Source organism: Dermochelys coriacea, chromosome 9 (genome assembly GCF_009764565.3).
Source record: "Dermochelys coriacea isolate rDerCor1 chromosome 9, rDerCor1.pri.v4, whole genome shotgun sequence".
NCBI lineage: Eukaryota > Metazoa > Chordata > Testudines > Dermochelyidae > Dermochelys > Dermochelys coriacea.
In genome coordinates, this window is record NC_050076.1 from 59397492 (window position 1) to 59422731 (window position 25240).

The 25240-nt window shown below is 49.0% G+C and overlaps 1 protein-coding gene across 1 annotated transcript; it reads left to right on the top strand.

Moving 5' to 3' along the window:
* The first annotated feature begins 706 nt into the window (after positions 1 to 706).
* Positions 707 to 25240, top strand: LOC119861480 (transmembrane protein 47-like). Its single transcript, XM_038416670.2, has 3 exons — positions 707 to 1027; positions 22271 to 22411; positions 24204 to 25240. Exons 1-3 carry the CDS (start codon positions 832 to 834, stop codon positions 24383 to 24385), a joined length of 519 nt encoding a protein of 172 aa, XP_038272598.1. The 5' UTR covers positions 707 to 831; the 3' UTR covers positions 24386 to 25240.

The window sequence follows — 25240 nt, forward strand, 5'->3', positions numbered from 1 at the left end:
GGGCAGGTCAAATAGTACTTGTGACTCAGGCAGACCATCAAGCAAAACACCTGTCCCTACCCTCTCTCTTGATGCCCTCAATTAGCAGAGGCTAAGTACAATTCTACTACCATTTACTCATACCATAAGAATAACAACATTTCATTTATAGCCAACATCACTGAAATGAATGCACTGACATTGTCATAAAAAACAGCTGTATAAGGAAGCTAGTCTATGTTCATACATTTCAAATATATTATACTTTTTCAGATACACATATTTTATAATATATTTTATATGCTTTTAAAGTATGTATTAATGTTTCAATTTCCATTCAAATTTCCAAACAATCACTAAACTGGCAACACTGCATGTAACTAGTTCACAAAACTTGGGGGGGGGGTGTTCGGGAAATTCGGGGGGGAGAGGTGTACACCTCTAGGTGGGGTGTAGGGAAATCCCTGGCCGGGGCTCTGAACTGACAAGCCCAGAGGTGCTGGGGCTCAGCCTGGCAAGCCCTGCCACAAATTCAGCACTGCCCAGAGAGATTCTAATCTAAGTGTAGGAGGCGACACAACAGGTGTGTGTGTGTGTGTTGGGAGGGGGGGTACATGGAACGAGACAGCGCGGGTGGGGAACAGGGTGGAAATAGCAGCTGCGGAGAGGAGGAGGCCCCCAGGAGAAGGGGCAGGCTGCGTGCGGGCGGCTCTAGGACCCCGAGGGCCCTGGCACGGCCCAATAGCGGCGGAGCGCGGGGCTGGGCTGTGCGCTTCGGGACTGCCCAGCTCCCGGCGGGTCCCTGGTGCGGGGCCGGGGCGCAGCACGGACCCCTTATCCCCGGGGGGCAGCATGGCCACGGGCGAGACTCGCGTCCTCCGGCCCTTCAAGCTCATCGGCCTCCTCTGCCTGCTGGTCGCCCTGGCGCTGGACGTGGTGGCTCTGTTGAGCCCCGCCTGGGTCACTTCGGAGCGCGGCTCGCTGTCGCTGTGGGAGGCATGTAAACGGGCCCCGGACGTGTGGCGCTGCCTCAGCACCCTGAGGACAGGTAGAGCCGGGCCGACTGGCTGCCCCGGTTCGGCGCTAGCTGGGGCGGGGGGCATGTCCGGGGGCAGCGCCGCTTGGGACAGGGGGCCCTCCCTTGCCGCCTGCACCTTCCTGCCTGGCTGTGCGCTGCGGGGAGAGCTGCCCGCGGGGTGAGCCTGGCCCCCGTTTGCCACGGTTATAGTGGGGCTGAGGGCGGCGGGGCTGGCTGCTGCGGCCACCTCGAGGCGCTACAGCCCCCGGGAGGGGAGGGGACAGGAGGTGCGTCCCCAGAGTACACCAGCCTGGCTCTCGCTTGGAGACTGGCCCAAAGAGATCGGGGTGGAGGGGGAGCTGGATTCAGAGATTCGCAGCAGTTGTGTAAATGGGCTTAAGTGGCACTGACAGCGTGTGTGTAAGACGCTGCGCCAGCCTCCTGTGGCACAAGCCAGAGCGAACATGAGCTTCGTCAGTCTAACAGTTGCTGGTGGGCTGTATTCTTGTGGGCTACGTCATCCGGAGCTGGAACCGTGTAAACGCCCTGCTCTCGGGAGCCCTCTGGCTATCGTCACTCCGAACTGATGGCAGCACCATGAATCCTGGAGTGCGGAGGCATGAAGGGGGCCCAGAGATTGTCCTTGCGCCTTGGCTCCTGCACAGGAGGAGAGCGGGGAATGCATGAGTCACCTGACAGGGAGAAGAAGCATGGAAGGAGACTGTGGTGGTGGCTGGGAGAAGTGGATGATGTAAAGTGGGTTGCCTTTGGTGATCATGTGGTGCTTGAGGAGATGGAAGGGGGTAAATAAGTGATGGGAGGCTCCGGGGAGGGAGCAGAGTAATTCATGAGAAGATCAAACCTCCCTCCCCTCAACTTAAAAGTTGTAAAAGGGAGTGTGGCCTAGTGGATGGAGCACTGGGACCTGGGAGACCTAGGTTCTGTTCCCAGCTCTGCCACTGGCCTGCTGGGTAACCTTAGGCAAGTTGCTTACCGCTTGGTGCCTCAGTTTCCCCATCTGTAAAATGGGGATGACCTGCTTTAATAAAGTGCTTTGGGCTCTACTGATTACATGAAAAAGTGAGGCGCCTGATACAATTTGAGGGTGGCTCCTTGACCTGAATAAGTTGAAGTCGAAGCACCTGGAATCTACTTATTGGCTGTCAAGGTTTTGGGCAATGAAATAATGCATCTCGAGAATGCAGTGCCCTCTCTGATGGGACTCCCCCACACAGCAGGGCACAGATCTTGATGGGAGCTTCATCATGGAAAACTCCTGAAGCTGTGCTGGCCAGCGACTCCATATACAACTGCACCTATTGTAGGGCATCCAATGCAGGGGAGAACAGCACCTGTTCTTTACAAGGAGGTTGCACTGGTAACTCCAGGCCAAACAGAGCTGCCATTGGCTCACAAGAGAAATGTTACTAACTAGTATCAGCAGAGTTTTATTGGGCACCTGGCCCAGCCCATCCTATAACTTGGCACTGAGGCAGTTCCCCGGGAGAGAAAGTGTAACCAGCATTTGCCATATCAGTGTTGAGTAGAATGGATGGTCCATTCAGGAGGCTGCATTGGAGCTGTGTAAAACCTACAGAAACAGGGGAATCTGTTTCCTTGCTGTTTCCTCTGAAGAAACTGAAAACGCAAAGTAACAATAAAGAAGTATTTTGCAAATATTTTGGTTACAGAGATCATTAGTCTGTATTGTAAGTTTCATGACATTGAAAATGTTCCTTTAAACAGATTGCAGGCCTGGTTCTCCACTGGCCTTTCACCTTTTGTTGTCACTGAAACCTGTGCAATGTGGATGTAAAACACAGAGTGGAAAATTCTGATTTGCTGGCATTTTACGTCCATTTTGAACATCCAGTCTAGCAGTGGAGTGTCAAGCCCTGCATGTTTATCTGACAAAGAATAGAATTCACTACAGTGAAACTATCTGGGATAAAATGACAAGGGCTCTCACTCCTCATGCTTCAGGGCAGAAGCTGATCAGATGGAGTCAGGAAGAAATGACCCTTATGGGACAGCAGGTTTATGATGCCTTCTTCTGAAGAATCTGACATTGGGCATGACCAGACAGATTAAATGGACCACACTGATCTTTCAATATAGGAATTCATATTTTTGAGGTGTGAACAAATGTTCACAGCATGAGCCATCTCAACCCAAAGAAAAACAGGATAACAGAGATGAGGTAGCGGCAAACTCCATTCTCTGGTGTCTGCATACCTCTCTGTTTACAGCCATGATAGGTCTTGGTTATCTTGAGGTCCCTAGTTGAATATTTTATGGAGCTGTTACCTCTGCGGGAGGAAATCAAAACCGGCCTTCAAATGACATGCAGGGATCATTGTCCATCTGCTAAAAATGTTTCATCTGGGTTTCCTCTGCTCACTACCCTGATTCTCAGGGGCCCCAGCCTCCTGCAAATGAAGTAAGCATAAACCAGGTCAAGTTGTGAGTGATGGTGCAGGCAGGCAGGAAGCATAGCTGAGCTCTCAATATATGTAGTAATGTGTACTAATGCGTTCTGTCTCAGCTTCTTTGTCTCCCAGATCCTCTCCATCAGCACTTGGCTCTGCTGGGCCAACCAGCCTGGCTTAAAATAAGTCTCCTGAGCAGGGTTGAAGTCACAGTCAGAGCTCCAGGGGTTTGGAGACTAGCTTTCTCTTGCTGTATCCAGAGAAGATTGGCTGCATCCCCAAAGCTCCATTGCAGGTTGCCTTGGGAACCCCCTGCTGTTCCTGTTGCTGCTCTGCTGCTTCAAATGGCCGGGAGTGGGTGAAAGGGGGAAGATGGCTGTAGAACTGCTGAGAGAGTGACTAGCATGACTCACTTCAGCACAGCTTTACAGGGTGTAGAAATCACTGGGCTTAGTGCAGAAATCACTGCATGAAATTCCCTGGCCTGTGTGGGGCCGGAGGTCAGATTACAATGGTCCTCGCTGGCCTTAAAGTCTAAGAAGGCATCTTTACCTCTGAACAAGTACAGAATTCAGGAGAGTTCATAGTCCTGTAATCTGTCCACAGAGGGGGATATTAGCTCCAATCTAGGTGCTTGTATATGAGCTCTTTTCCCCCTTCCTGTGGAGATCAAGCCAGGCTATTCTGGCTATTGCCTTAACTTTCCCTTCCTTTATGGTCTTGGGTGAAGATTATTAGCTGCTTAGATGTATATACAGCTACATAATGAAGTTCTAGTTTTGCTATCTACCACAAACAGCTGGGCTGTATAAGGGAGGGAGAATGGCAGGGGAGGAGGAAACTTCTGAGCTCCCCACCCTGGGGTCTGTTTTCTTGGAGAGGGAAAACAATAGGACAGGAGTTATGGCACTGAGGCAATGAAAGGGGGATGCAGAAGGGGAGCTCACACTGTAACCTCTTTTCTTTTGCTCTTTGTTAGCAGCAACTCAACCAGAAAAAATGGGGAAGGGGGTTGGAGGAAAGTGTGTCCATTTGTTTCTGTTCAAGGAAGGAGGCTGTACTGTCAAAGGGAGGGGGAAGCAGATGTGCGCCATTCATTATGCTACCTCCTCTCTTCTGAACTTACTCCTGTGATTTATACCAAGGCCTTCAATTGACTGTCTGCCTCAGTATCCCACAAAGCAACTGGGTAGCTGCTGCTCCTCCCAGACAGGACAGCAGTGGGTGTGAACAAGGGACCTTATGGGGCTGACTCCAGACACGTCAGAGCCTGGGAATTGAGTAACTTCTCTGGGGCTGCCCACTGGTACTTCATTCAGCTATGTAAACTAGTGCTCAGCCATCTGGATTATCTGGACAGCACTAGCTGGCCCATATTCACAGCCCTAGCTCTCCACTTATTTGTTCTGTATTGTTAAGAGTCTGAATTCAACCCACAAGAAGTTTCACTGCATTAAGGCTCATTCTCTTTTCATGGACTTGCTTGACTTTCATGTGTAGAGCTTAACGCCAGATGAGAGCATTAGAATCATAGAATCATAGAATATCAGGGTTGGAAGGGACCCCAGAAGGTCATCTAGTCCAACCCCCTGCTCAAAGCAGGACCAAGTCCCAGTTAAATCATCCTAGCCAGGGCTTTGTCAAGCCTGACCTTAAAAACCTCTAAGGAAGGAGATTCTACCACCTCCCTAGGTAACGCATTCCAGTGTTTCACCACCCTCTTAGTGAAAAAGTTTTTCCTAATATCCAATCTAAACCTCCCCCATTGCAACTTGAGACCATTACTCCTCGTTCTGTCATCTGCTACCATTGAGAACAGTCTAGAGCCATCCTCTTTGAAACCCCCTTTCAGGTAGTTGAAAGCAGCTATCAAATCCCCCCTCATTCTTCTCTTCTGCAGACTAAACAATCCCAGCTCCCTCAGCCTCTCCTCATAAGTCATGTGCTCTAGACCCCTAATCATTTTTGTTGCCCTTCGCTGTACTCTTTCCAATTTATCCACATCCTTCTTGTAGTGTGGGGCCCAAAACTGGACACAGTACTCCAGATGAGGCCTCACCAGTGTCGAATAGAGGGGAACGATCACATCCCTCGATCTGCTCGCTATGCCCCTACTTATACATCCCAAAATGCCATTGGCCTTCTTGGCAACAAGGGCACACTGCTGACTCATATCCAGCTTCTCGTCCACTGTCACCCCTAGGTCCTTTTCCGCAGAACTGCTGCCGAGCCATTCGGTCCCTAGTCTGTAGCAGTGCATTGGATTCTTCCATCCTAAGTGCAGGACCCTGCACTTATCCTTATTGAACCTCATTAGATTTCTTTTGGCCCAATCTTCCAATTTGTCTAGGTCCTTCTGTATCCTATCCCTCCCCTCCAGCGTATCTACCACTCCTCCCAGTTTAGTATCATCCGCAAATTTGCTGAGAGTGCAATCCACACCATCCTCCAGATCATTTATGAAGATATTGAACAAAACGGGCCCCAGGACCGACCCCTGGGGCACTCCACTTGACACCGGCTGCCAACTAGACATGGAGCCATTGATCACTACCCGTTGAGCCCGACAATCTAGCCAGCTTTCTACCCACCTTATAGTGCATTCATCCAGCCCATACTTCCTTAACTTGCTGACAAGAATGCTGTGGGAGACCGTGTCAAAAGCTTTGCTAAAGTCAAGAAACAATACATCCACTGCTTTCCCTTCATCCACAGAACCAGTAATCTCATCATAAAAGGCGATTAGATTAGTCAGGCATGACCTTCCCTTGGTGAATCCATGCTGACTGTTCCTGATCACTTTCCTCTCCTCTAAGTGCTTCAGGATTGATTCTTTGAGGACCTGCTCCATGATTTTTCCAGGGACTGAGGTGAGGCTGACCGGCCTGTAGTTCCCAGGATCCTCCTTCTTCCCTTTTTTAAAGATGGGCACTACATTAGCCTTTTTCCAGTCATCCGGGACTTCCCCCGTTCGCCACGAGTTTTCAAAGATAATGGCCAAGGGCTCTGCAATCACAGCCGCCAATTCCCTCAGCACTCTCGGATGCAATTCGTCCGGCCCCATGGACTTGTGCACGTCCAGCTTTTCTAAATAGTCCCTAACCACCTCTATCTCTACAGAGGGCTGGCCATCTCTTCCCCATTTTGTGATGCCCAGCACAGCAGTCTGGGAGCTGACCTTGTTAGTGAAAACAGAGGCAAAAAAAAGCATTGAGGCCATTAGCTTTTTCCACATCCTCTGTCACTAGCTTGCCTCCCTCATTCAGTAAGGGGCCCACACTTTCCTTGGCTTTCTTCTTGTTGCCAACATACCTGAAGAAACCCTTCTTGTTACTCTTGACATCTCTTGCTAGCTGCAGCTCCAGGTGCGATTTGGCCCTCCTGATATCTTTCCTACATGCCCGAGCAATATTTTTATACTCTTCCCTGGTCATATGTCCAACCTTCCACTTCTTGTAAGCTTCTTTTTTATGTTTAAGATCCGCTAGGATTTCACCATTAAGCCAAGCTGGTCGCCTGCCATATTTACTATTCTTTCGACTCATCGGGATGGTTTGTCCCTGTAACCTCAACAGGGATTCCTTGAAATACAGCCAGCTCTCCTGGACTCCCTTCCCTTTCATGTTAGTCCCCCAGGGGATCCTGGCCATCTGTTCCCTGAGGGAGTCAAAGTCTGAAGTCCAGGGTCCGTATCCTGCTGCTTACCTTTCTTCCCTGCGTCAGGATCCTGAACTCAACCAACTCATGGTCACTGCCTCCCAGATTCCCATCCACTTTTGCTTCCCCCACTAATTCTACCCGGTTTGTGAGCAGCAGGTCAAGAAAAGCGCTCCCCCTAGTTGGCTCCCCTAGCACTTGCACCAGGAAATTGTCCCCTACGCTTTCCAAAAACTTCCTGGATTGTCTATGCACCGCTGTATTGCTCTCCCAGCAGATATCAGGAAAATTAAAGTCACCCATGAGAATCAGGGCATGCGATCTAGTAGCTTCCGTGAGTTGCCGGAAGAAAGCCTCATCCACCTCATCCCCCTGGTCCGGTGGTCTATAGCAGACTCCCACCATGACATCACTCTTGTTGCACACACTTCTAAACTTAATCCAGAGACACTCAGGTTTTTCCACAGTTTCGTACCGGAGCTCTGAGCAGTCATACTGCTCCCTTACATACAGTGCTACTCCCCCACCTTTTCTGCCCTGCCTGTCCTTCCTGAACAGATTATAACCATCCATGACTGTACTCCAGTTATGTGAGTTATCCCACCAAGTCTCTGTTATTCCAATCACGTCATAATTCCTTGACATCACCAGGACCTCCAGTTCTCCCTGCTTGTTTCCAAGGCTTTGTGCATTTGTATATAAGCACTTGAGATAACCTGTTGATCGCCCCTCATTCCCAGTATGAGGCAGGAGCCCTCCCCTCACAGACATTCCTGCCTGTGCTTCCTCCCGGTATCCCACTTTCCCACTTACCTCAGGGCTTTGGTCTCCTTCCCCCGGTGAACCTAGTTTAAAGCCCTCCTCACTAGGTTAGCCAGCCTGCTGGCAAAGATGTTCTTCCCTCTCTTCGTAAGATGGAGCCCGTCTCTGCCCAGCACTCCTCCTTCATGGAACACCATCCCATGGTCAAAGAATCCAAAGCCTTCTCTCCGACACCACCTGCGTAGCCATTCGTTGACCTCCACGATTCGACGGTCCCTACCCAGGCCTTTTCCTTCCACGGGGAGGATGGACGAGAACACCACTTGCGCCTCCAACTCCTTTATCCTTCTTCCCAGAGCCACGTAGTCCGCAGTGATCCGCTCAAGGTCATTCTTGGCAGTATCATTGGTGCCCACGTGGAGAAGCAGGAAGGGGTAGCGATCCGAGGGCTTGATGAGTCTCGGCAGTCTCTCCGTCACATCACGAATCTTAGCCCCTGGCAAGCAGCAGACTTCTCGGTTTTCCCGGTCAGGGCGGCAGATAGATGACTCAGTCCCCCGGAGGAGAGAGTCCCCGACCACCACCACCCGCCTTCTCCTCTTGGGAGTGGTGGTCGTGGAACCCCCAACCTCAGGACATCGCATCTCATGCCTCCCAACCAGCGGAGTCTCCTTCTGCTTTCTCCCCCCAGACATATCATCTGGTCCACTCTCCGCATTGGTACCTGTGGAGAGAACATGAAAGCGGTTAGTTACCTGTGTCTGTGTTACTGGAACCCGGACATTCCGCTTACCTCTTCTGGAGGTCACATGTTGCCAAGCTTCTTCACTGGCCTCTTGGCTCCTCTGTGCAACCTGCTCTATATCTTTAGAGCTTTGTGCCCCTAGAAGGCTATCCTGAGTTTGGTCCAGAAAATCCTCAGTCTCTCGTATACAACGCAGGGTCGTTACCTGTTGCTCCAGACCTTCAATCTTCTCTTCCAATATGGAGACCAGCTTGCACTTTGTACAGACAAAGTCTGTCTGATCTAGTCTGACCTGTATAACACAGACCATTAAACTCCACCAGTTACCCTTTTATTGAGCTTATTAATTTGGCTTTCTGGAAGATGCTTTAGCCTAACACATCAGTCTGGATTTGAAAACTCTAAGACATGGAGCATCCACCAGTTCCCTTGGGAGATTGTTCCCAAAGTTAATTACCTTCACTGTTAAAAACTTGTGCCTTCATTTTAATTTGTCTGGTGTCAGCTTCCAGCCATGGATTCTTGTTCTGTCTTTCTCCGGGAGATGACAGAGCCAGTCTTCTCCTCCTGAAGGTACTTAGGCTATACTCAAGTCAATCTCAATTTCATCCTTCATAATCATAACATGAACAGAGTGAGCTCAGTCCTTCACTATAAGCCATGTTCACTTTTGTGGCTCTTCTCTGCATCACCTCCAATTTTTTCAGCATCATCTAGTAAAGTCTCCTGAATTTCACACAGGCCCTCCTATAAAGGCTTTAGAGCTGGGGTAGGAGTTGGTACTTTCTAGAAGGTAGACTTCCCTCTGAATTGGTTCAGAATAGGTGCTCCAATGGCTGCTCAGCTCCTGGGAGATCGTTTTCTGGGTGAGATTTGAAGCTGAGATGCTGAAGCACCTTGTGGCTATTAAAGTTCCCATCACACTTCTTGCAAGAGCAGGGGAATGAATCCCAGTGTTCTGGACAAATTCCAGTTTGGGTAACTGCACTGTCTGCTGAAAAACTGCAGAGGGAATTTAATTGCTATAGTTTACTTCCTGTCCTAACCAAAGTAATGTCACTCAGCTTCTCCACCTGAGGTGGTTGCATTTCAGTTTGGGGTGAAGCAATCCTTTATTCTTATCGCTTGTAAAGTGCTTTGGGATCTTTCAAGCCATTAGAGAAATGCACAGTACTGGCTCTTATCTGGGAGTTATGGACAGCTGAAAACTGCAGCCGACTCTCATAAAGGTGGAACTGTTAGGGTTGGTTGTGCCAGGGTGGTACACTGGGAGTAGATTTCAGCTGGTGGCTGACTCACTGCTCCCTTAATTGACTTGGCTGCTCTGGAGATGGGACAGTTTGGTCCCCTGGCCGATAAAGCTGGATCCCGTGCCAAACATTCTTTGGACCTCTCCCTTTGTGAAACACAAGCTGAGAATGCGCAGGATGTTAGATTCAAAGCAGAAGCAAGTTGTCTTAGATGGATTCTTAAACAATAGCAGAGAAGCAGTTGGCTGCCCTTCTGGCCGAACTATCAGACTGCTGCAAATGTCAGAGGTGCCTGAGGTAGTGAGTTTTGCCCTACTCCTGCAGGTCTGTGAACAGCCCCCCTGTAATGCTGTATGGAATCTGGGAGACACTTTATGATATTGTTGATACCAGTATTATAAAATTGCAAGGAATCTGACCAGATACGTCATCTAAGGTATCTTTGAAAATGTTATGATTTGCCTAGTATAATTATCTTGTTTATATGTTTGTATCACCTTTGTATTGTGAGTTATAGATATGTATGGTATATCTGTATTTCAACACTTGTGCTGTGGTTCTGGGTGACACCCCCAGACAGCTTGGCACCAGCACTGCCTAGCCTGCTTTTGATGACCCATTAAGGGACATTGGCTATACAATGAACCCATTGAAAAAAGCCAGGGACTACACCTGATGAGTCAGCAAGACAGGTAGGGGCCTGCCTATGGAAAGAACTCTAAGGCTTTTCCATGCCATGTGCTGTGAAGTTTGTGTTTGGGACATAAGAACCAAAGAACGGCCATACTAGGTCAGAACAAAGGTCCGTCTAGCCTAGTATCCTGTCTTCCAACAGTGGCCAATGCCAGGTGCCCCCGAAGACAAAGGACATGGCAAAAGGTATAAAAGACAGCTGCATCTTCTTCATTTTGTCTTCATTCCTGCTTCTTATATCTTGACTTTAGTAAAGCTTTTGATACTGTCTCGCATGACCGTCTCATAAACAAACTAGGGAAATGCAACCTAGATGGAGCTACTGTAAGCTGTGTGCAAAACTGGTTGGAAAACTGTTCCCAGAGAGTAGTTATCAGTGGGTCACAGTCATGCTGGAAGGGTATGGATCTGGGTCTGGTTCTATTCAATATTTTCATCAATGATTTAGATAATGGCATAGAGCAGAGGTGGGCAAACTATGGCCTGTGGGCCACATCTGGCCCGTGGGACTGTCCTCCCTGGCCCCTGAGCTCCTGGCTGGGGAGGCTAGTCCCCGGTCCCTCCCCTGTTGTCCTCCCTCCCCTGCAGCCTCAGCTCACCGTGCTGCCAACGCTCTGGCCCGACACTCCTGCCAGGCAGCGTGGCGGCGTGGCTGGCTCCGGCCGGGCAGCGGGGCTGTGAGCTTCTGCTGCTCTGAGCAGCATGGTAAGGGGGTGGAGGGGGGCTGGATAAGAGGCAGGGGGTCCCGATGGGTAGTCAGGGGACAGGGAGCAGGGGGTGTTTGGATGAGGCGGAGGTTCAGTGGGGGGGGCGTCAGGGGGACAGGGAACGGGGGGTTGGATGGGTCGGGGTTCTGAGGGGGGCAGTCACGGGGGCAGCAGGGAAGTGGGAGGGGGCAGATAGGGGGCAGGCTGTTTGGGGAGGCACAGCCTTCCCCCACCTGGCCCTCCATACAGTTTCGCAATCCCGGTGTGGCCCTCGGGCCAAAAAGTTTTCCCACCCCTAGTCTAGATAATACTTAGTCTTGCCATGAGTGCAGGGGACTGGACTAGATGACCTCTCGAGGTCCCTTCCAGTTCTATGATTCTTACCTCTGGAGTAACCTTTCTATAAATGAAGCTCTGAAAAAAGGACTGAATGACCCACCCAAGCTGTGGATGTGTTCCAGAAGGACTTTCAAGCCAGCAAACTCAACAGTACTGCTAAGAACCTGATATATGGACTTTGAAGTCTCTGTATGTATTTAATTGCTTTACCATTTAACAGCTCTCTTCCTGTTCTTTCTTTTTTCTTTATTATAAACTGTTTTAGACACTAACTGACTGGCTGGCAGCATAGTATTTTGGGTAAGATCCAACCTAATATTGACCTGGCAATATGGCTGGCCCTTGGGGGTTCAGAAGAACGTCATATAGTGAGCAGAGTTTTTAAACAACTTCTTACTGTATTGGACCTAGGTGCTGATTGGGAGCCAGACAACTGGAATTCAATAAGGGGGCTGTGTGATTTCTTTTTTTAGCTTCTTGATAACCAGTGTGGGGGATCAGGAGCAGTCTGTGACTGGGGGTGAGTCTAACTTCAGTGTTAACCACCAGTTTTGGGAGAATCTGCTCTCCTTTTTGCATCCTGCCCTGACCTTGGCATTTTCAGTGAGGGCTACCCCAAGCACACTGGGTGACACCCCCGCCCCAAGTTTTATTGATGGAACTACAACCCCCAGCATACAGACTCCATTCCTGCATTTTTAAACGGGGGAACAGTCCCGCAAATGCAAGTTATTTCATCAACAATTAATTTTAAAACTAATAAGGAAAAATGGGAAAGGTTAAGGAAACACATCAACCTGCTCTGTGACAGGGAACATCACAAACAGTGTCTCTGCAATGTCAGGGCAGTTCACAGTCTGTTCCTTGTAAGTCCCAGGCCTTCTTCTCAGGCCCTGGCTGTGCTGTAGGGATGCTGTGAGTTGGACACTCGCTCTGGTGGTGGCTGCACGCTCTCAGGCTCTAAGTGGTAGGACCCTTCTTCCCAGTGTCGCCCATGCCCTGTCGAGGTTACGATCCATGCCTGGCCTGCAGAGCCTCTTGGCTGAGGCGTCTCCCTGTGCTGGGCCTGCTGCCCAGGGTCCCCCTCGGTCTCCCCAGCTGCTCACCGCACCCAGCTCCAGACTGCTCCAGCCCCAGCTCCACCACTCTGTCTCTGCACTGCTGCTGCTGCTGCTCTGCTCTGCCTCCAGCTCCTTGGGCTGCTTCTTTGGCCCCTCTGGTTCTGGTTGCTGCAGCTCTGCTCCCAGGGCAAGTCTGTTCTCTCTGGGCTGTGCCTCTGACTTTGGGGCTGCAGCTCTGCTCCCAGGACAGGGTCTGCGCTCTCTGGGCTGCTTTTCTGGTCCCTCTGGATCTGACACAGCTCTGCTTCCCAGCTTAGCTTGGGCCCCTGCTTTCTCCTTAGCTCGGCCCCACTCTGTCTGACCCAGGCAAATCCAGCTCTCATGGAGGATGGGACCTCCCTGGCCTCCTGACTAGCCTGCCTGACCTGTCATTCAGGCTGACCTGGAGCATTGGCCTCTCCCCATTGTTCCTGGGGGCTGTCAGTCTCAGGGTCCTGATTCCTCATCGACCCTTCTTCTTTTTTAGTACTGGGAGCTAGCAACTAAAACACCCCCACTGAATGTTAGTAAGGGGGCAACAGTCCCCTTACACATTGCTGAGCTGTTTCCCTCCAGCTTCACTCCTGCAGTGACCCCCATAGTTCTTCTCTGCTACACCCCCAGATGTGCTCAGACTGAAACCTTCTCCCCTCACACAGCTCTCAATCCAGCTAAAACCCACTCTTACCCCTGCCTCCAGCAGGTCTTACACTCAGAATGAGTTTCTTCTATACAATATTACAGGGGTGGCCAAACTTACAGACCTTCCGAGCCACATACAACAATCTTCAGATGTTTGATAGCTGCTGGGGCGTGCCTGCCAGGACTCGGGACTTCAGCCCTGCTCTTGCTGAAGCTCCGAGCTATGCTAGCATGCCCCACCAGGTTGGAGGCCCTAGCCCCCCTCTTCCCCACTGGGCAGAAGCCAGAGGTGACGTGGGGGAGGGGCACATGGGGTCACTTGTCCCCCATAGATTTTTTTTTGCCAGGGTTTGCTGGCCCGGCTTGGTTACATGGTGCTGCAGAGCCCCCTCCCTGCATGGCAGTTGCTGGAGCTGGAGAGCTGGGAGCTGCGGCGGGGAGAGCCAGCGCAAACAGCTAGGAGCTTATAGGTAGAGCCACAGAGCAAAAGCAGCAGCCCATCCCTGCAGCTCTCAGCCTTTTGCCACTGCCTCTTCCCAGGGAGTGAACACCTGGGAGCTGCAGGGAGGGGTTGCTGAGGGTAAGGAGGGGCATTCCTGGGGTGTGTGACTCAAGCTGTTGGGGGGAGGGGAACATTTAAATTGTGCTCCCTCTCAGCAGGCACCAGTTGTCTCTTGCAGAAGCCCTGCAGCAGGGTAGATGCCTCAAGCTTCTTTCCTCTCAGTCTGTGAGGTGGAGGGTGTGGGGTGTAATGGGGAGCTTCACGAGCTGCACTTTCACAGTAAAAGTCACAGTTTGGCCACCCTTGCAATATTGCATATGCTTTAAGACAGGTGGGGCTAGTGGATAGGGATCGAGACATCTGGTTATGTTCCCAGCTCTGCTACTGACCTGTGTGGCCTGCAGTAAATAGTGTCCCCCTCAGTCTCAATTCACCAACAATTGAGATACTAACCTTCTCTGCAAAGTGTCTCAACATCTCTGGTGAAAGGCAATTTACATCAAACGACTCCTGTTCTCCCTGCTGCACGTCCCACGCACAGCACAGCTGCATGGCCTCCTTGACAGTGTACTTCCAGAGCTTTGTGTAGCCATCTTCCAAGGAACTCCTCTCCTCCATCCCTGACAGGACTGACTGTTTTCCTTGTGCATGACACTTATTGAACAGCTGCCCATCCCATCTCAGATCTGGGTCTCATTAAATGGAGCCAAAATTGCTGCATCTATTCTGGATCTCCTATTCCACCAGTCTCTTTGGGGTCCCTGATATTCATGACAGAACTGGCTCAATAGGCCCCTCTGGGAACCCAGAATTGGTGACATCCCATAGGGCCTCTTTTTTCCCACTTTCCAGCTGATCAGTGTGGCTGAGACTTTGCAGAGTCCCCTTCGGTCTGTTGGCCTCCCTCCATCTCGGTCTGTGGTGAATCCCTCAGATTTGTTTTTCTTGCTGCTCTCCTTCCAGACCAGTGAGCCTGGCCTGGCATGGGATGACTTAACTGCCATCCCACAAGGAGGCCTAGGGGTGTCAGACTCTTTGAGAGGCTACCCCTTTTTGCCATTCCCTTACCTGAAACACAGTAGGTCCTATGCAGCAGTGGAGTTCGTTCCACCCTGCCAACTCAGTTGCAGCTGTGCCTATTCCCTACTCATCTCTGGCATGAGACACAGGTCTCATACTTTGACCTCTATGGATATGTCTTCACTGCAGATTTAACTCAAGTGATAGGCACCTGGGTCTGAATATCCAGTTTAGCCTAGCTCAGGTATGAGCAGCCACCCTGTAAAGCCATGCCAGAATTAGTGACCTCACTGGTGCCCTCCTCATGTGTTGCTAGGACTTCTGAGGCTGCGTCCCAGGGTTCTGTGTGCTGCATTAAGCTGAGCTGCTCTGATTCCTGGAGTGAATTGTAGGAAGCTTGTCTGTCCTTCTCAGCACATGGGGAGAACCGGGAGGTCTATAAGCACATGAGTGGCTCTACCTGCATCCTCCCTGTAAATAGCGTGGTTCACCAACCTGAATGAAAGCCTTATTTGGGCATTAGCCCCAGATGAGCCAGCTAGCCTGGGTTAAAAGCATCACCAAACTTATGCCCAAGGTTTATGTGTGTGGACTAGAAAGGGGATCAGGGCAATGCTCAGGTAAGAGCCCAGGTTAACTGCAGTGAAGACATACCCTAAATGGCTGCCCAGCTTCTAATTATCAAAGGAGTATGTGTTCAGTAGGTACAGCAAGGGAGGTGTGTGTTTGTAGGTCTGCTCTGTGTGGTGACTGTTGTTCACCTGTCCCACAGCTTGCTTTACAAAGGACGTTAGAATCACTACTGAGAGTTCATTTAGTCAGTCACCAAGGGTACAGGACTAACCATGTGTCCCACAGGACTTCCAGTTCACAGGGCTGCAGTGTGTGCTGCCTTCCTGCAGCCAGTTTATTGCAAGGCACTTTAAAAGGATCCTCAGGAAAAGCAGGTTCTTGGGACCTATGGCAGGACAGTAGGATAGGCTGGGCATTAGCCTAACTGGACATCTTTGGTGGCCAGATGTCAAAAGTGATTTGGTCATCACCATTTCCTGCTACACCACAGAATCACAATGTTTAGCATTTCCCAGTCATGCTAATGGGTGCTCCAGGTCAGCATTAACAGCAAGGGGTGCTGTGCTTTGGAACTGAGGTGCAGTAGCAGAGCTGGAGGAGGGGTAAAACTGGGACAGCAATGAGTCAGATGAGGATTGTAGAATTGTGGGAAACAAAATGAGCTATACCTGCAAATGGACTCATTTTGGAATAACTGTATCTACACTAGGGCTTTTGCCAATATAGAAACACTATTAAAAAAATAAAAATTAAAAAAAATCACACCTGACACTACTGTACCAGGAAAAGTTCTAATATAGACCTGGCCTAACTGTTCAAGGCTGAACTTTAAACTGAGCTTTAGAGGCTCAATATTTTGAGCTTGAGGAGAGCCCTCTCTGCTCCCCTTCCCCTTGGAAAGTGCCAGGACAAGAGCCACATGGAAGGAGGGAGGAAGGGGCCTTGCGCTGTACCAGGGCAGGTCAATAGCAAGCATTCTCTTGCGGAAGGAGGTGGGTAAAGGGCCAGACAAGCTTTTGTGGAGCTATGGCAGAGTCCTGCTTATGTAAACAATCAGCCATTGTGTGCTTCCCCCTCCCTGCTTTTGCAGCACAGTTCTCCAAAACCAGGCTGTTTCTTCCCCAAGTACTGCAAGGAGCCCTTTCCCTCCCCAAGGCTCCTCTGTCTTTGCAGCTCCATCTGGCTTATGTTGACATGGGGCTGAGGGAGTTTGGGACATGGCCCTGCTAGTAATTGCTGATTAATAGGAGCTCAGGAAAGTCCTTTGTTGTGGCAATAAAAGATGAGTGAAAAGCCCAACATTTCCAGATGCTTCATTTGTTTGTGTTTCACACAGGCTGCAGCCTGGCTTAGAATGAACTCCCAGCACAGGATTTACTCTCTCCACACCTCTCCTTGGGCAGCTTTTGCCATCAACCTCCATCCTTTTCCTTTCAGGATTGTTGTCCCAGTCTTGTAAAAGACAGTGCCTGATTCGCTGCTGCCCTGCACCCTGTGTTGGGTACACCAGCGCTGAGTGAAAGAAGAAACCACATTCTGATTAGGTAGAGTTTTACAGTCAGTTAGTTTCACACCCACTCTGCAGTGGTGTACCTAAGGCAAGGTGCAGAGCAGCAGTGGATTAGCCCTCCAGAGTCTCGAGATAGATATAGCTGTGTTGAAATGCACTGTTGTGACTGGGTTTGTTTCATGGCCCTGGAGAAGCAGCTCTCTTCGATTCCTGCACACGCAACCAATTCAGGGTGAAGAACTTAATATGGCTGGTTTAGACAGGACCAGAAGGTTCATCTAGTCCAACTCCTTGCCCAGGATTTCTTGTGTCTAAACTAGGGGTGGGCAAACTACAGGCCGGATCTGGCCCCTCAGGGCTTTGGATCCGGCCCACGGATTGCCACCCCCGTGTCCCTGCAGCCCCTGGGGGAGAGGGGGCAGAGGGCTCCACACGCTGCCCTTGCTTGTGGGTACCTCCCCTGACACTCCCATTGACTGTGAATGGGGAACTGCGGCCAATGGGAGCTTTGGGGGAGGTACCCACAGGCAAGGGCAGCGCTCGGAGTCCTCTACTCTTCCTCCTCCAGGGGCCATAGGGATGTGGTGTTGGCCACTTCCCAGAATGGCCCGGGGCCAGGGCAGGCAGGGAGCCTGCCCTGGCCCCAGTGCACACTGTTGCCACCCCAGAGCTGCTCCACGTAAGCAGCACCAGGCTGGAGCCTGCACCTCGAATCACTCCTGCACCTCAACTCCCTATCCTGAGCCCCCTACCTGCACCCAACCCCCTGCCGCATCCCGCAACCCAACCCCCTGCTCTGAGCCCCCTGCTGCACCCCACCCCCCTCCTCCACCCCTGCCCTGAACCCCCTCCCACACTCTGCTCTCCTCCTTGCACCACTGCCCTGAGCCCCCTCCTGCACACCGCACTCCCTCCCACACCCACACACTCTCCTGCACCCCCACCCTCTGCCCCAGCCCAACATTCATGGTCCTGCCTGCAATTTCCCCACCCAGATGTGGCCCTTGGGCCAAAAAGTTTGTCCACCCCTAGTTTAAACCATCCAAGACAGATGAGTATCCAGCCTCTTTTTGAAAACCTCCAGTGAAAGAGCTTCCACAACCTCCCTCGGCATCTGTTCCATTGTCCTACTGTTCTTAGTTAGGAATATAGTGGGCATGGTTGCACGTCCACACTGCATGACTTGCAAACCCTGCTTGAGTCCTATGAGGGTGGAAGGTCTCTAGCAAAGGCTGACTAATAGAGTCTTCCTTCTGGCTGCCTCATACCATGAGTTAGCCCTGTTCCGAGAGGGGTAGAATGTATCTGCCAACATAGTTCTGAAAGTATTTATTTTTGGTTAATCCCTGCTGTACAAGCTCCAACCTGTCTTGTTGCAGGATCCCATTTCCTTCTGAGTAAGTCCCTGTTTCTAGCACAGAAACAAGACTGTAAATTCACCAGCCCTTGCAGTAGGATTCAGTGATGTCATCACTGTAATGTTGCAAAGTAACACCCTGTGATGTGGAATTGGTGCAGTAAAATATGTTTAGAACATGCAAAGCAAATAACTTCTAGGTTTTGTAAACTTCTAATGCAGACAGTCTTGACACCAGGAGAGGAGCTGGATGTTTTAGTAAGAACAGCTCCACCCAAACTTGTCTCCTGCCCAAATGGAGCAGACTGGCAAGGCAAGGGGAGTGTAACTGACTAATTTAGGGCTTGCCTGACCTATTAAGACATTCAAGATACTGACTGTCCCAAACCTGAAAATGAGAGGTATGCATTCAGGATATTAACAGTTGAAAAGAAACTTATTCCTGTGGTCCACATTGTGAGAGAAATCCCTTCGTTATCCTCTGGCTAAAAAACAAACAGTAAGTTCTGGAGTGCAGGGCTCGTCTCTGCACAAAATTCCTACCGCTGTTGGTGGGATCTGCGTACATTGATCTATGGCAATATTTACCCACAAGAGCTGCTGGATTCCATACAGATGACTGCATGTCGCTAGGATGTCTCAAGATCACCCCCTCTGAGATAAGAATGTGGTCCAAAGACCTTTTCTCATCGGTGAAACAAAAGAGAAACACATCAGTCCCCGGTACTCTGCTGTCATCTGGCCATTTGGATTGAACACCACCTCTGAGAAGGGAGTGGGGTCTAGTGGTTAGAGCAGGGGGGATTGGACTCAGGAGTCCTGGGTTCTATCCTTTGCTCTGAGAAGGGAGAGGGAGGAAATGGGACATGGCTCGGGAAAGATGGGCAGCATCCCCCTGATGCCAGACTTTGAGGGGGCCTGGATTAATTTTACATTCTCTGTGTATATACATATTTTTTTGGTCTGAACAATAGACTTTGCTATTAAACTGCAAAAAAAAAAACCCAAAAAACAAAACAAACACACCACCTGAAACAACAAGGAACCCAACATAGCAAAGATAGTCATTCTCCAGAGAGAGTTAGGGACCCTTTTGCAGCCCCTTCCTCTGCAGCAAAGCCAGCACTGCGGTGAACAGAAGGACCAGGATGGGAGTTTAAATTCATGTTTCACCTAAAAGTACCAGATGTGCTCTGGTGTGTTTGAGACCTGATCTAGTAGCATTTTTAAAAAGAAGACAAACTCCCTAGTTTCCTGACTGTCAGGCAAGACATGGTGGAACCAGAGTGATACTAATGGCTGACCTTGAGATATCCCTCACCAACATTCCACACAAAGATGGACTACAAGCCGTAAGGAACAGTATCCCCAATAATGTCACAGCTAACCTGGTGGCTGAACTTTGTGACTTTGTCCTCACCCATAACTATTTCACATTTGGGGACAATGTATACCTTCAAATCAGCAGCACTGCGATGGGTACCCGCATGGCCTCACAGTATGCCAATCTTTTTATGGCTGACTTAGAACAATGCTTCCTCAGCTCTCGTCTCCTAATGCCCCTACTCTACTTGCGCTACACTGATGACATCTTCATCATCTGGACCCACGGAAAAGAAGCCCTTGAGGAATTCCACCATGATTTCAACAATTTCCATCCCACCATCAACCTCAGCCTGGACCAGTCCACACAAGAGATCCACTTCCTGGACTCTACGGTGCTAATATGCGATGGTCACATAAACACCACCCTATATCGGAAACCTACTGACCGCTATTCCTACCTACATGCCTCTAGCTTTCATCCAGATCATACCACACGATCCATTGTCTACAGCCAAGCTCTACGATATAACCGCATTTGCTCCAACCCCTCAGACAGAGACAAACACCTGCAAGATCTCTATCATGCATTCTTACAACTACAATACCCACCTGCTGAAGTGAAGAAACAGATTGACAGAGCCAGAAGAGTACCCAGAAGTCACCTGCTACAGGACAGGCCCAACAAAGAAAATAACAGAACGCCACTAGCCATCACCTTCAGCCCCCAACTAAAACCTCTCCAGCGCATCATCAAGGATTTACAACCTATCCTGAAGGACGACCCATCACTCTCACAGATCTTGGGAGACAGGCCAGTCCTTGCTTACAGACAGCCCCCCAATCTGAAGCAAATACTCACCAGCAACCACACACCACACAACAGAACCACTAACCCAGGAACCTATCCTTGCAACAAAGCCCGTTGCCAACTGTGTCCACATATCTATTCAGGGGACACCATCATAGGGCCTAATCACATCAGCCACACTATCAGAGGCTCGTTCACCTGCGCATCTACCAATGTGATAGATGCCATCATGTGCCAGCAATGCCCCTCTGCCATGTACATTGGTCAAACTGGACAGTCTCTACGTAAAAGAATAAATGGACACAAATCAGACATCAAGAATTATAACATTCAAAAACCAGTTGGAGAACACTTCAATCTCTCCGGTCACTTGATTACAGACCTGAGGGTGGCTATCCTTCAACAAAAAAACTTCAAAAACAGACTCCAACGAGAGACTGCTGAATTGGAATTAATTTGCAAACTGGATACAATTAACTTAGGCTTGAATAGAGACTGGGAATGGATGAGTCATTACACAAAGTAAAACTATTTCCCCATGTTATTTCTCCCCCCCACCCCACCCCCCACTGTTCCTCAGATGTTCTTGTTAACTGCTGGAAATAGCCTACCTTGCTTGTCACCATGAAAGGTTTTCCTCCTTTCCCCCCCTGCTGCTGGTGATGGCTCATCTTAAGTGATCACTCTCCTTACAGTGTGTATGATAAAACCCATTGTTTCATGTTCTCTGTGTGTGTATATAAATCTCCCTTCTGTATTTTCCACCAAATGCATCCGATGAAGTGAGCTGTAGCTCATGAAAGCTTATGCTCAAAAAATTTGTTCGTCTCTAAGGTGCCACAAGTACTCCTTTTCTTTTTGCGAATACAGACTAACACGGCTGCTACTCTGAAACTTGAGATATCAGTGTCTCTAAAGTTATATTTTCTTTCTCTGGTACAGTTGGGAAGCTCTAACCTCAGTGGTTTGTAACTAGTTTGAAAAAGGCAAGATTTTTTTTTTAATTATCCTCATCCTTTATGGGGAGCAATCACATGGACTAGATTGAAGGGTTTTAACTCTTCATCTCCTGATTACTAAAGGTACATAAAATGTGACACAGACCAGGTGCTCAGGGTGAAACTGCTAGACACAGAGGTCAGATTTAGACACAGGCTGGGGTCAGAGGGCCATTCTTTTGAAGTAGCTGGAATTGCTGTACCTGCTCGTTTCAGCCATTAATTTGGTCCATGGTCTCTTTGAGAGGCACTACAATTCTTGTGTAACTGTTTCAGGCATCATAAGAAGAATTGCATTTAACTCTCCGTTGATCATTTTGGTGCTACTGTAAAATGGTGAACCCACAATGAACCCAAAAAATGTAGTTTCTGTTCCCTTTGGAAATCCAAGATATGAGGCATCAAGGGGCTTCTTAAATCTTTCCTTTTCCTAGTTGTGTCCCTATTTTTTAACTCTCTCATAATTTCTTAGTCCCTCCTTGTCTGTAGTTCCCCCTACTTTTCCTGGAAGGCTTCTTCTGTTGCTTTTCTGCAGAGAATTCTATGACCTCCTTCAGTTTCACTTGGTGTCAGATTTCTAGGCTCAGAAATGGTCACCATCACCAAACCTCCCCCCCCATGAATTGCATTTCTGAAATGTTAATGCTCTCTAATCTATAATATGTGTGCTTTGCTCGGTAGATTGTAAGTACTGTGAAACCAGTGGCTGGGCATTAGGATTTTTGAAGATTATGGGAAAATCCAGACTTCAGGATGGGGTTAGTGTGGGGATGTTTTATTGTTGCAGCCTGAGAGTCTGAGGCTTTTTCTCATTAACGAGAGGTTCTTCCCCAATTGTGTCCTTTCCTCTTCTAGACTGGCAAGTGGCTACGCTGGTGTTAATCCTGACGGCAGCCACGCTCACCTTCCTGTTGTTCCTCGCCTCCCTGGTTTCCTTCTGCCTAGGCACTCCCAGGTGGTACTACAGAGTTGTTGCTGTTCTCCTCTTGGTTGCAGGTACCTATAAGTCACTACTCTAGAAAGAGAATACAAATTTGGCTACTTTAAAGGATAAAGTCTCTCCTGACTTGAGTCTCCTAGAACTCCATTGAAATCCTAGGGCAGGGAAGGATTTGGCCATCAGATTGCTCCAAAAACTGGAGCCTACAGACTAAATAAGATGTGCAGAATTGTGAAATGTGATTCAAACCTGCTTCATCTTTAATGCAGAAGTGCAGCTCTCTGGCTCAAGATGGGAACTCTGGATCTCTTGGGGCCTGCAGCCTTTCTGGGCGGCAACTCTGCATTAAAGATCAGCGGCATTAGTCTGCCCCACTTAGGTGCAGCCCTTAGCCTCCTTCTCACCAGTAGGGGCCTCACCAGGGTGTGTTCACACTTTATCCAGCTGCCAACAGCTAGCCATAGCATGTCCCCATGAGATGCAAAGAACTGCTGTGGTTTAAATTCCTTACCATGCACTCTTGTTATCTAGCAGGCTCTCCAGAAACTGCAGTGTGGCTGTGATAAGCTGTAGTGTGTTGAGTTTAACTGAAGAACACTGGAGTACCATTTTGTTAGGGATGTGGCTACAAGATTCATGAATCTTGTCTACATAAGGCAAAATAAATCTGACATGGACTGAAAAGCAGAATGTTACTGTTTGAGCAGTGGCAGGGGGAAGTGGCAGTTTAGTTTAGGGCCCCAGTTTTCATTGTGCATGAATAAAAATGATCTCTTTTTCTAAAATGTTCCGTGGAAACTGAGATTTAAATTCCCTGTAGTGCTGTGAACCTGGACACAGCAGCAGGGTTGTGTTTATGCTGTAAAATGATTAGGAAATGCAAAGCTATAATGCAAAGCTGGCCTATTCAAGTTCACCCCTTCCAGTGACTGATGTGCAAAAAGAAAACATCAGAGAGCAGAGGAAATTAGAATTTTAAAATCATTTACATTTTAATTCACTTAAGGTAGAAGTCCATTATGAACTCCTTACCTCTTTTTATGGCTCCTTTTTAAAGGGGTTTGAATCCTATAGACAGTGCCTTGAACTGCTTTAATGGCACAATATTACTGTGTTTAGCCCACCTGTTCTCCTTCTCCAAAATCTGGGCTGGGAACATGCATAAAATAGCATTTAGAATCAACCCCTCCTTGTTCTGCTGTTGCATAGCCAAAAATCCAACCAAGACTTTCCAATACCAAAAAATGCCCCGAGTTACACTCTCATCTAAATAGAGATGGTCTAAACTCTACATGGCACACTTCTGCTCTAGATCTTGCAAGTGCCTTAATATGGTACTAATATTAAATTTCATCCCATATGGAAAGTGAGGTGGGGGAAGACTGCTTGAAAAAGAACCTGGCACTATTTGTGGCTTTACTGAATAAGACAGGGAAAAGTGCTGGTGCAGGGTTCCAGCACCAAGGCTCTGAGATAAAGGGCTTGAGGCAGAAGTGAGGTGATGCTGGGCTAACACGAGCAGGACACTCTTGTGAGGGAGATGACAAGTGAGCTAGAGCAAGCAGTGATAGATGCTGAGCTTGGAGGATGCTTATGCTGCTGGCATCCTATCAGGCTGATGGCACTGTGGTGAAGAAGTACACAGCATTGGTACCATTTACACTGGGCCAGGCACACCTGAGGGAAAGAGGGCAATTGTACTTTGCCCAAGAGGCAAGCTGGATGGGAAGGAGGTTGGGAGATCCGTGTGACCAAGACCATTAATCCACTAGCAGCTGCTGCATGAACTTGCTGCATTATTTCTTTCCTCTTCTAGACTTTAACCAGATATCTTTTCCCCATTTCCAGTGGTTCTCCAAGTGTGTGCCTTGATTCTCTATCCAATCAAATTCATCGACAGCAGTATGCTCAAGAGCTACCATGAGTTCAACTGGGGGTATGGCCTGGGCTGGGGATCTGTTATCTTCATGCTGGGTGCAGCCATCCTGTACTGCCTACGCACGGATTTTTACGAGGATGCCTACTACTAGGGTTGGGCAAAGGAGCTGGCCAGCCACAGCAGATCACTGGACTATCATTAGATTGACTGGACCAGAACATGACGGGCGGGGGAGGGAAGAGGGTTGTTGGGTCCACTGGAGTTTTTAGAGTACCTGTTCTAAGACACTGAAATATAAGTTTTGCAAGAAATCAACAAGCCTTAATGAAAGAGGTGGGTGTGAAGATCTGGAACTGGATGCTCATTAAGGTGATAGAGGGAATGTGGAGAGAGAAATGGATTATAGCTCATCAAAATAGCCAGCTATTCTCTCAGTCATCTCATGGTTTTTTCCCTTCCCTTTTTCACAGGACAGTTTTCTCTGAATTGTAGAGAGTGACTTGTATTAGTTAAGAGGTGAAGCATGCTTTTATTTTGATATAATTTTGACACATGGTGCTGTAAGAAATAATTCAGAGCTCGGGTTTTTTAAAGACTTGTCTATTCCATGTGACTTTGGAGCGACCACTAGCTCCTGGAGAAGATAACTGTGCAGAGTTTGACTGCTGCATCTTGCCTTTCGGTGGCTGCACAGTGCAGAATGTCTTCCGATGCAGAGAAGAATAAATTAGAGAAATAACTTGCATATACATTTCTTTCAGTCTTCAATGGCTCAGGTGACATAGCCACTAAAGCGTATGAAGAGAGGTGAGAGCCGTAAAGGTCTGGGATATACGTAGGCAGGCACTGCAGCTTAAGCCCTGTGAAGCTAAGGTGCACAGCAGATGAAGCAGAGGGAGTGCTGCAAAGCAAACATTCCTGAATAGTATGAGCCTTTCTATGCCTGAATTCCTTCCAGCCTATGACAATAATAAAAATACTCCCCCCCAAAAACAAACAAACAAAC